Source organism: Gouania willdenowi, chromosome 17 (genome assembly GCF_900634775.1).
Source record: "Gouania willdenowi chromosome 17, fGouWil2.1, whole genome shotgun sequence".
Lineage (NCBI taxonomy): Eukaryota > Metazoa > Chordata > Actinopteri > Blenniiformes > Gobiesocidae > Gouania > Gouania willdenowi.
In genome coordinates this window covers 27,060,236-27,073,204 of record NC_041060.1, presented here as the reverse complement: position 1 = coordinate 27,073,204, position 12,969 = coordinate 27,060,236, and the positions used below count along the sequence as shown (strand labels likewise).

Genomic DNA, 12,969 nt, shown 5'->3' with positions numbered 1-12,969 from the left:
CTTGTTAACGGTCCTACTGTTTGTTTGTCTGAAACCGGAAACTTAAATGAGTACTACTCATGTGTTAAGGCCATAGACTAGGCAGTTGGATAGGGTCTTTTTGCAGCTGTTATCAGTTCTTGCTTTCTTTATATTAATAGCTGGACACACGCCCACCCACAGTAAAAGCAGTGCCTGGCAGCACAATCCCTGCCTTCCACCTGGCTCTCAAGGCTGCCATCCTTTGCCCACAGCAGCTGCTATAGTCAGGGGGACTGTAGGGAAGATTAATCTTGATGGACCAACAATTTCCTGTTTACCCAGACAGCTATACCACCAACTGCACACCAGCCTTTCCCAGTTTAAATAAAAGCACTGACACAAACACACATTGACACACTTAGAGTTTTTTCTGCCCAACCTTGTCTCAAACCATGAATCACTGAGCTCATGCCAGGCTAGCTGACAGGTCTGGCCTGGCAGTGCCACCACCATTCATGGTTGCACTGTTTAGCTCACTGAATACCACCAATGCTGACCAGGGCATATGTGAGGGCTGACCACTTCAGAGGCACGGCAACACTTGGTCTAATAAAAAAGGATTTGTGCGCTCAATGAAATATTGAGGAATACATTTTTATCAAAATTGTGTTACTCATGGCACATAGTTAGATATGTTTTGGGTTGAGAATGTCCCTCTTCAAAAGCCATAACAGTAACGTGATCGCCAAATAGGAGAATCAAGTTATAGTTACTAAGAAAGTAACTGAGTGTAACAATGTTTTTTTTTAAATAGCTGCGCTAAATTGGTGTGTAACAACTTTACCTTTACTGTGTGATAGTGACATAATACTCCATTTATGAATAGGGTTATGCTCTCACACACATATAATAATTAATTATTTAACAAAGATTGTAGGGGCTGGAATATTTTTTTTTTTTTGCTGCGGCTTATTATTGCTCATATCTCATTCATGCAAAACTGAGTCTGTTACAAAAAGTATAGATTGTGAATGCCAGGGGTTCTGAGAGAAGCTAGCTCTTACAGGAAAAAGCAACACAGCTTGTGGCTACAATTTACCACATGGCAGCATTATTGTTCTTCTTACTTCCACTTACTGACCTGCTTGAAAAAGAGATAAATGGCATTAGAGTAGTAGTACATAAAAGAAATCACAACAGTAAAGTCATCATGTGATACTGGTAACAATCATCAACAAGCAGGTAACCATAACTTAAGCTGAAACAAAAAAAAAAACTGCTTTTTCCCTTATATAACACATTGACATTTATGATACTTATGGCTTAAAAAGGACAATTAGATATTGATTTGTGTATGTTCTACAAGCAAAGTATTATTGCAGTTTTTTGTTACGGCTCATGGCTGCTTATTATTGATGCCTAGTTGTTGCTGCGTTGGTGCTTAGTTAGCAAAACTTATTTTGGCAAAACAACAATATACATATTGTATATCGTTTTTTTTTACACTTCATGCTGCCACCTAATGGCCAGAAGAAGTTTTTCAATGACCTTACCTTATTTTATTTGAAACTAATATAGTAAATCTGTGAATAAAAAATAGTAAAATCAACACATCTGTTATTGTCTTTCATTACACTACAATGTCATGGCACATAGTTTGAAGAACACTCACCTTCAAAGAAAACAAATCCAAATGTTCATTATTTTCTATGGCTTCATTGTGGATATTCACCCATTTGCCATTGTGCAATTTTGTTATTGTGTCTGTTTACTGACTTACCATTTGCATAACAAGTATTTATCTGTGTAATGTGGAGTGGGGAAATTGTGGTGGTCTGTTGTGTGACCAATCTCAGCATGTGCATGATTGATCACCTCTCTTCCAGGGTCAATTGATTGTCTTCTCTCCCTCTTCCCTTTGGTGTCCTGTAATGTCACCCTCTCCATATATTCCCCCCACCAATCTCCTGTTCACTTGCCTGCATCCTGCTTGCTTACAACAACTTCCTTTGGACTTCAAATCCCATCATTCCCAGCTCATTCCCCCTGAAACCTTCCAAGAACAATAAACATAGTCTGAGAACACTTTCTAGGTAAGCATGAACCCAGAAGACCCACTTGTTTTAATTCTAACGCACTTTGTTTAGAAAATTACAGCATATATTTTCTAATGATTGGCGAATATACCTGTTACATACCAATAAAGTGTTAATTACTATTGTGTTATGAGTGACTTGTGCATATTTTAGATATGTGATTCCACTGATTCACTCAGCACTAATTTGTTATAACTATGTTGTTTGCATTCCATTTCCTGGGGTGGCAGCAATATCCATCTAGATAAAATATCGCTGCATCTTTTTTAAAATCCAGATTATATCTAATGATATGAGGGTGCCGTCATTTCTCTCATTATCAACTATGTTGATAACATGCATTGAACAGATGGTGTGGTAATAAAATATTGCCCTAAGAGAACCAAAACAAAACAGCCCTTAAGAGCAGAAGTGCAGTGTACTTGAACTGTTACAATGAAAAATAAATAAATGCTGATGCTGTTTTTGCCTACGTTTCCACAGAGAGTTCCTGATGTACCTACAACGCTATAAGTCCTTCTTTGCAGCCTTGCCAGAGATGCTGTGTGAAGGGGAGAATGTGGTGGATGATGCAACATGTTGGAGTGGAGATGCAGTGGTGGAAAGGTAGGAGAGGAGTTTTTTGTTGACCATAAAATCATTGACATTTTAAAAAGCCTTTGATTACAAATTATTATTTTTTAGTATCCTTTAAGTCACCCAACGGTAAGAGAAAGAGAAATGAGCAATGACTCTGGGAGTTTTGGTTATTGGACCCGTTATCTTCATCCTGAGCTACTGCCAAGCTGAGCGTAGCAGGCTGTTGTTATCGCCCTGTAAATAAAGAAATCATTGAATCCATCTTCACTTTAGGTACATGCAAGCATAACAAATGGTTGCCTGGCACATTTCTTCATTGTATTAGAGTCATTTCAAATTTATTAGTGGCTATTGTGGCTCCATTCTCTTTCTCTCCTTTATTTATGGGGGTTTTATATCGTGCTGATTTATTGTTGCGGCCTTGGGAGGATTTTTTGCTCACGGTTTTGGGTGCATCTTTCAGAGACTGAAGCACTTACTGTCTGCATGTGTGGTTATGTACTGTCTCAGTCAGCTCAAGGGGTTCGAGGAATAGTACACGTTACTCAGCTACCACAAGGCTGCAATTGATTCCCACTGCCATCACCGTGTCTTTGCTCTTAAAAACATAGTCCATAATTATGACGAGGTTACACTTTCCCTCATTAGTAGCAGTCATATGCTGGCTCTGCTCTCCATGGTAACACCAGCACAGCAGTATTTGCTTTGTCAGAAAAACCTAAGTTTGGAATAAGCGCTTTCCCCCAGATTGTTTGTCAGATCATTCAGCTCTTGTTCCGTTTGCTGGATGAAATTATACATTACACTATACACGAGTACACACTACGACATTATGCTCAAAAACAGATGTTTCAAATTTCAAAGAGACACTTTTTATTATCCACAGTAGTTGGCAAACAAAGCTTTTGTCAGAACTCCTTGTGAAGAAGTTTGGCATCTTTTGATATAGTTTGATTTTTTTTCCTCCCCTTGTTTGGATCTCCTCAGTCTTTTGGCTGCTCCCAACTCTTCATGGTCTGCCAATGGCTGAGACACATTCAGCAGACCACCCATTCATTAGAGCTGGTGATGGTGTGTCAGCACACACACTGGAGCCAGCCAATGTGTGCGCTCGCCCGGCAATCCAGAACATACGAGTGTAAACACAGGGCGGCACAACCGTTCAACACCAAAACCACATGAAATGTCCACCAAGATCATTCTTTGTCTCTATTCCCCGCCAGATCTTTTTCTTTGCTTGGAGTGGGCTTCTATGTATGCGTGGATTATTTTACTACAAAAAGTACTGGTTTTTCAACATCTAATGGGTTGTAACTCTTTGTTATCACACATTCCCTGGTGAGTGCCAGGTCTGTGCCTGTGGTGTCAAGTGTTCTTGGTTTGAATAAGAAAACAGATCCCCCCTGACTTGCTTGGCACTACTCATAAATTGTTAACATTGGCCTGTGGCCATTCAGCTGACCTCTTTCACTATATCTGACTCTGTTGGCATGTATTACAGAGAGAGGATGACAGGGCATCGCATGCAAAAATAGGGGTGTCGTTTAGGTGCCTTGGTGCCTCAGTGTGACCCCAATGAGAGAAGTATGATGGAGTCATGGAGAGGAGGGGGCCTTGGCAGCATAAAGACCTATTGTGGGGTTAGTGAAGTGGGGCACAGCCCTGCTGTGGGGACCCCAAAGCCTGGAGGGGGAACAAAGACCCTCTTATGAGGCTGCATGTGAAAGACCTTGACATCACTGTCATTGCTGCTGATCGGACCAATGCCTGGGAATGTCATATACAAGCACCACCATCAAGAGATGTGAAGAGAAATAAGCGACAAAATACTAGAAACCAGAGGAGAAGATGAATTGAGTGATACGATGCTATTAGTGTCAGATGTATTCCTAATCTTACTTGTGTGGTGGGCACACAAACACACCGGTCAACACAACTTTCAAATGAAACTCAACAGCTGGAGGGTTGTTGATTCAAGCAGTACCATAATATGCTATATCAAGAAGTCACACATTGACATTTGAATGTACCAAAACACATGTAATACCCCCAACACACACACATGCACACACACACACACACATGTTCTGTATGTACATGAAAGACATGTGGGAGTGAAATTTCTTTCTTTCTTCTCATTCGGCAGCTGATGACAGAGTGGCAAGCGGGTGGCAAGTAGTTGCATTTTCAAATGAAAGTGCACATTGGCCCATGTTCAATCATTTTGGAACATTTACAACTTCTCATATGTGAATACTTTGTGCCTTCTCATCCTTAAGGATTAGACGGAGAAAAACAACCACATTTTGTATTGAGTAAAACATTTACATCATACTGTGGCATCAGAACAACTTCACTTCACTTATTCTCTTTGCTCAGGGCTCTTAGATTAAAGTCCAGCTGTTTCTAACCTTTTAGACCTGCTTTCAATGCACATTTTAAGAGAGTGACAGGGAGCTTTAAAGTGATGAGTTGAGCTATGATCACAATCTGACATTTAAAAGACTTTTTGCACGACACATTAAAGAGTGAGCTGATGTTTGATTGATTCTAATTGAAATCTGATGCATGGTAGCAGTGCCATCAGCCTTTTGCTCATACAAACTGTGATAAATCACAGTGGATAAATGTTGGGTCCAAGTGAAAGCAGAGAACTGTAAATTCTGCTGCTTTAAATGAAACTACAAGAAGTGATTGGTGATTGATGTGCATGAAAGTCAGCAAAAACATGGAGGATGGTTTAGTTGTATTATGTTATGCTGTAATGCCTATCATTAAAAGAGTTAGTTTAGATCTGCCAACACTATAAGAATTTATAAAGTCTCTATCAAGTATATTCTTTACTCAATGGGTGGCCATAGCAAGTCACTACACATAGACCTGCTTAGACTCCTTTCACAACTAGTAGAGGAAACAAAAAGTTGTCTTAAACTGAGATAAAATTATTGTTGAGCTACAGTTATGCATGTTTTAATTGTCTTTATACTATATAGTTCATTTATATCTAATGACTAGTATAGTGCCACTGTTGAGAAGGCCTGCTAATAGACATTACTACCATCAGGTTTGTCTAATACTTGGTGTATTTGATTCAAAAGCAGAGGATAATCACCAATCTGCTCTCCAATGTGTTGGTTCATGAGGACGGCTTATTTAGCAGTTAACCTTCATGCAGAAGGAGGAAGTCGTGTTTTTCCTCTACTCTGTAGCATCAGAACACGATTAACGTTTGACCTGATATTCAAATTACATGTATGTAAAGCAAAATCGCTCCAAGTAGCTTCACACTACAACTCACTCATTATGTCAGTGTGTCAAGTTCCACCTACAAATGAAACTTGGGAATACATGAGTGTGTTTTCATGACAGCATCTCGAGCATGCGGGTATTTGTTCTTCATTGAGAATAGTGGTCGAAATATCACTGCCATACTTAAGGGATGATTCCACAGTTTAAGGATTACCACAAAGAGAGGTCCACAAGTGTTGCCAGTAGAGTGAGTGCCTCTAAATACCTTGCATTTTTGCAAGATTGTGAATATCTTTTTGTTTATCACTTGGAAATCTGGAATCCATTTTGTTGTTGCAGAGAGGAAATAGCGAGAGAGCTGTGCAGTGGGCAACGTCGTCACCCCACTTACTCTCTACACCTTCCTTTCCCATCTAGTCATAGTATTATTTTGTCCTTGCCTTCTCTGTATCAGTCTCCTGGGTAGGGGGCTTAGTTTGAAAAATCCAAATGAATTGGATAATGAAACTCTAGCAGAGGGGTCTAATAAATTAATTACTAAATGTCAAAGAAAAACACCCTCACTCACTGTGCTGTGCTACGCTAACATGCCATGATAGATCATCCAGTCTGCCATGTAAAACTGCGATCTTAATATGTTGAACATAAGAAGTCATTTATGCTTTTGGCAGAATTTGTAAGAAAAACAATCCTGCCCAATGTCAGTATATGGCAGTTGGTTGAATTATGTACAATGGTATGAAAAAAACTATAAATTATTTTATAGTTTGAGACCAAATGTTTCTCAATACATTAACTGTGCACGGTTGAAGACGACAAGAGCTATTTACTTGCTTAGGGAGATTCAAGGAAAAAAGGTTGGTAACCACTTTATTGAGGGACATAGTCTTGGGAAAATGTAATTTAATAAAACACAGGGAAAATTGAACAAGAGCATGCCATCGCAGGATTTTCCCTCCAAATGTTCTACTTAAAATTATATACTTTCATGTTGGTTTTAAAAATCAACCCTGATATCTTCTTTGTTGACGTCAGGGTTGATTACTCAAAAAATCCTTTACTTCTGAAGGCCAATTTCTTAAAGCAATAACAGTCATACTCTATTATCTGCATGTTTTTTTTATATAGTTCCAATATGCAACACATAACCAAGGGGCTGAGAGAGTTTCTCTTGGAAATTAGTGTAATCAAATGAAAATGTGTTAGCTGCATGTGGAACCAGAGTGAGAAGTATTTGACTTTCAGCTTGTGATCTGTGCACATTCTCATTCACTCTTATTTCACTCTTATCGTCACTTTCATTGAAGTGACACAGTTTTATATCATTTCTCTGATGCAGACTTCTAGTGGTGCAATGGGTTCAGCTGATACAATAAAATTTCCAAAATAGATTGACATTATTCACTGGCAGTGTTCCAATGGGAAGTTGTGGCCATGGTGTACTCAGTAACCTCTGCATTTGACTCTTGGCAAAGCATCAAACTCATATCAGAAAAAAAGATAGGGATAGATGAGCACAGTTGGGAGGAAATGTAATTGAGAAAACAATTGATAGAGGGAGAGAAGAACTCATGAAAAGGACAAATAGTAGATGTAGGTCAGTAACAGCAGGGACCAGTGGCTTTAGCAGAGCAGTCTGTCTTAATTGCCTCTCGGAGCTCGTTTGAGGTTCTCACTGCTAGCGTGTCTGGATGAAGGCCAATAGTTTTCTGTATAACATTGTCCTCTGTGAGTGTTTGAGAGGGCTGACTTTGGTCTCTTGAGCAACGCAGTTTGGTTTGACACGCATTGATGTACGATGCCAGTGAACAAAAACAAAAATGTGCTCCTCTGTATGTCCCGCCATCACTGATAGTGTGCAGCTGTATGCAAAGGCAAGCAGATATCACAACTAAACACTCAACAACAAGTCCTTTTAAAAATGAGTCCTGCATCAAAGAGAGATTTATATATTTTATGACAAGCATTAATGGATGAGCTGTAATGTGTCAACAGTCTGTAAACTATCATGTCATTACATGTCTGATGTAAAATGCTCTTCCCTCTGGCTGAAACATTTTGCTGGTTCCCTTTATATCTTGTATGAAGAATCGAAAAATGTATATTAAAAAAAATGTGAACTGCTTTCAATACCCAAAAATTACTACAAGATAAAGGTTATGATTATTTTTTTTTTTTTTCAATATTTATTTATTTTTTACTACTATTTTCATTGTTTAAAAGTCACCAATGCATTATACATATTTCACCTGTAGGGGAACTCATTCGATTTCTGAAGTAAGTATAGTCAGGTAAAGTAAAAAAAGACTGACTTTACCTGGCAACATTTGCAGTTAGATGACACTATAGCTGTAGGTTTCCATTACCCTTGGAAATGTGCAAAATCTAAATAGCGCAATAAAAACTAATGGAAGACCTTTGTCGGAGGAACGGAGCAACTCCATCCAGTAACAGCTCAGCAGCAGCACACAGCAATCACACACATTGTTGTTGTAGTCTGTGTGATTGCGCAACAGGCACACACACATGCAACCCACGCTCCATCAGTCAGCACACACACAAATATCTATCTATCCATCCATTCATCCATCCATTTTCAGAGCCACTTTTTCAGCACACAAACACCTCACACATTTCCACACTCCCCTCAGTATCACTCCCACATCATTCATTTATTTTACTTGTCTCTCTTCCTCATACTGTTCACATTGTCACATGGGACTATATGTATGAAAGCACCCTTAGTTTCACTGTTGTATTAGGATTTTTCAGTGATCGGTTTCTACTGTCTTGGGAGAGCAAAGGTGCGCATGTAGTTGTGGAGTGGGGCAGGCGGCGGGGGTGCAGAGTGTTTACGACATTGACATAACCAAAAGGAATCTTTAGGGGGAGCGCTAAGCGCAAGTTACCTAGTTCTGCTTTAACGAAGGAGTAGTCATTTGAAAAATGGCACCCCCATGGCACATACAGAGTAATGGGCTCCATTCATAAATTGGTATGTGTCAATGATTTGGTACCACCAACTGTCACAAAATTTGGCTCACAAATGAATGATAAAACAACTTTTAATGGAAATTGGCGAAAAAATGCGAGGCATAATTGTAATCTACGTTGAATTACCTTTGAAACAATATATCACACAACTATGTTTCCATAAATTTTAAAATTACCGAAAAACGGGAGTGGGCCCTCAGGCCCCATTTTAAAAAAATAAATTAAAAAAAAGCGCTCCGAGCATCAGACCTCCTTTTCATTTATAGAGTATTCATACTAAACTGCATTCCAATCTAACAAGAACTAACGGAGGAGTAGTCATTTCAATAATGGGGCATGTACAGGGTATTGGGCCCCATTGATATATTGGTATGTTCCAATGATTCGGTACCACCAACCATTGTAATATTTGACTTGCAAATAAATGAGAAATCAACTTTCTTTTTTTTTTCTTCTTATTTTGGTGCCCCAAATCAAAAATCGGGCTCTGAGCGTTGGTGTACACATCCATAGATGATACCTACCAGATTTCAGCCCGATCTGTTCACAAATAACAGAGGAGTTGCGATTTAAACTAGCGTACACAAGAAGAAGAAGAAGAACAGAGTGAGTGGCGTTTTGAGTCCTGTAGTCTGGTCTAAAAATATTACTGCCACATTAGACAGGAAACAACAAAGTAATAAGGAGTGTTATAAGGAGGTTTGGCGCGTCCATATTCCTGCAGCAAAGTCTTGTGTAATGAGATTTCAGGAGAGCTACAAGGCTCCGAAATGGAATCATGTTCAAAGTGCAATTATACTTTGTCGACAATTAGAAATATCACTTTTATTTTGTGAAAATCTGTAATGGAAACACAGCCTATGATGTGTTACTTCTGGATTTTATTTTCAGACAAGGGGAAACAATGGAAGTGATGTAAGTGTTTACAGCTTACTTGTAACTATGATCTCGCAACATTTGAGGCATTTTGGAAAGCATGGAAGCTTAAAGAGTGGTTCCAACATTTCTTTCCCCTCATAAGAAGTCTGAACTCTGTCAGAAAAAAAAAAAAAAGAAGGAAATAACTTTTTCCTCTCCCTGTTGTACACACCACTTGTTGTTCATTGAGATGATAATCTATCAGTTCACTCAGGATGCAAACTTGACCAGTTTTTACATACACCACTGGTTTGGTCCCACTCCCACCTCATCTTGTCTCTGATGGTCTTCATTTTGATGGGTTTCATAAGCAACATGTTATTGTCTGTCCTTCTCACTAACTTTGTGCTCAAGTTCAAACAGCTGACATGTTTATCACTGTAGTCACAACAAACTGCTGCAAGCATTTAATTTCAATAGCCAGATGTGAAGAATCACAGTAATATAATAGTTATGTAGTTTAAGTGTTTTTGCATATTTAAGGGTTGCTTAGCTAATAATTATTAGCTACTAGCTAAGGTTTTAGCACTTTAAAATGGTATCACTAAGTTGGAATCACTAAAATAAGTACCGTAGTATAGAGTATATTACTATATATAGTAATATTATATCTATCTATCTATCTATCTATCTATCTATCTATCTATCTATCTATCTATCTATCTATCTATCTATCTATCTATCTATCTATCTATCATCTACCTATCTACCTATAAGAACAAGAATGTTGTGTGCATGTGTCTGTGCATGTGTGTGGAGCGAATATCTCCCCGACGCGATATCTGTTTGATCTGAAACTTTGTCAACGGCTTCCAAATACCCCATGTTTATTTTAATTTTATTTCACCTGGACGGCACATTCAAGTTTGCCCAGAAGTGAAACCTATTCAGCTTGTACCTCAGTGTGTGAGGGGGCGCTAGCGCACCATTTATACTGTATCTATTTCACTGCACAGCTCCTCACCCGAGCTAGAGTCACGTGTGCGGCCAGAGCCAATCGCTGAGCTCACAGCCAAGCAGACACGGACTGCAGGGACACGAGTGAGAGAGAGGAACACTGATATACAAGCAAAGCTCTCAAGTCTCACTTATTGGGCCGATGTGAGTCGCGCATGCGTGTATGTGAGACACGGAGTATCGAGTCTCTCTCTCTCACACACAAGCACACACACCAAACAACAACAAAAATATGAAAATGACTCAAAATACACAAAACTAAATATTTCTACAAAAACTACACAAAATGACAACAGAAATGCACAAAACTACACCAAAAAAGACTCCAGAATCACACTACAATGGCAAAAAAAACAATAATTATCCAAAAAGTGCACAAAAAGACAGCAGAAAGATACAAAATTACACATAATGACGTAAAACAAAAAACTAAACAATATTTATACAAAAACTACACAAAATGCACAAAGATATTAAAAAAATGACTCCAAAAAACATATATTACTGAAAAATACACCAAACGACAACAACAATATGAAAATACACAAAACTAAATATTTATACACAAAATGACAACAGAAATGCACATAACTGAACCAAAAAAGATACAAAAATACACAAAATGACTCCAGAATCACACTACAATGGCAAAAAAAACAATAAGTATACAAAAAGTGCACAAAAAGACAACAGAAAGATACAAAAATACAAATAATGACTCCAAAAAACATACATTGCAGAAAAATACACCAAACAAGAAAATCATAAAAATTTGTAAAAAAAAAAAAAAACAACAAACATTTATCATAAATTAAACCAGGGAAATCACACACGCTATTTTACTTTGCATCCGCAAATAAACCCCTTTATAACACTACAGAGTACAGAGTATGTACACCTCTTTGTACATTCAACCTTCAAACACATACTCATTTGGCCATAATTGACAACTGTACTGAAGCTGTCATTATATGAACACATACTTCCAACGGGCACTGTACTAGTTATATATTTGCCTTCCATGTGACTTCAGGTGCAGTCAAAGCAAGCTGCATTCTTTAACATTATTATACCTCTTGGCATACCACCAACAAACACCTCTGTACCCTCTAAAGTCAGAGCACATTCCCTTTCAAAGGCAGAGAAAAGCCACCTTCAGACCTTTACTTTGATCCCAACACGCAGCTTGTTGCTGTGTGGACACAGGATTATGTTCATACAGACCATCACGTTATTTCTGAGTCCTGCAGACAGCGTGGACTCAAGACACACCCACCCAACACACAACAACACACTCCCACAGTGAGACCACTTCTGACTTGTAAAGCCAAACGTCTCTGTTGGGACTATTTATAGAAATGTTGTTATCCTTTATCCAACAGGGTACAACAGAATTTATATATGTGCTATGGATTTTCGTTGGTGATTGGAGTATTTTTATATGAATTTGAATTGCTGATTGTATGATGCAATATTCAGCAGGCCCAAGCTATAGGAGCTTGTTAGAGCATCGGTATGACTTTCCTGTGGGTTTAAGTTTAACTTTTCGCTCCGTGGTATTTACCATCAGAGTGAGAATCTAAACAGGGCGTCTGGTTTGAGTCCAACTGCAAGTTTAAGCGGCCGTCCAAGTTGTTGTCCAACCCATTGAAGAGGTATGTGAGTTTGAAACGAAAATGAATGACACGCTCGGGAGGAGAGAGGCAAAGCCAACAAAACCAACTCTGTGCAAACAACAGAGGTACAGTACACTACTGTGGAGGCTGTTGTATGTGTGCCTGTGATCCATGTTCGGTGTGTGTGTGTGTATGTGGTAACCTGAAACCACAGGGAAAACGTTCTTAGAATTCCGGGTGGGTTTGGTGTCATGGCTCGCTCACTGGAGCCCCCTGAGTGGTGCTGGGAATGTGGCCTCTGCACGGAAGAGCTGTAGAATGAAGGGAAAGTCCCGCCCTATTTTCATACATCCATATACACATTCATACGCAGATGAGAACATTCTCCATCAACTTAAAGCATATATAGTTTAAACATGGCATGTATTACCAAGCTGAATTTACATTGTAAAAATGATTTTATCTTCTGATTTTAATTTTTGCGTGTGACAATAATCAAGTGTCATAAAAATATTTTAAGTAAACAATCATACGTGGGAAAACCAACTATTAAATATGCATTTAGAACTGCCAGATTTGACTAGACTTCAAGGGTCAGA

The 12,969-nt window shown here is 38.7% G+C and overlaps 1 protein-coding gene across 5 annotated transcripts in view; it reads left to right on the top strand.

Moving 5' to 3' along the window:
• LOC114478897 (glypican-5-like) overlaps positions 1 to 12,969 on the top strand; it is a 162,411-nt gene that overhangs the window by 59,111 nt on the left and 90,331 nt on the right. For 4 of the 5 annotated variants that reach the window (XR_003675921.1, XM_028472237.1, XM_028472236.1 and 1 more), the window contains exons 5-6: positions 1,998 to 2,054; positions 2,541 to 2,663. Coding sequence is in view for 4 of the 5 variants with exons in the window: in XM_028472237.1 (XP_028328038.1) it covers positions 1,998 to 2,054; positions 2,541 to 2,663 (180 nt within the window). In the remaining variant the exon portion in view is untranslated. The remainder of the gene's footprint in view (positions 1 to 1,997; positions 2,055 to 2,540; positions 2,664 to 12,969) is intronic. The other variant, XM_028472235.1, reaches the window with a different exon arrangement.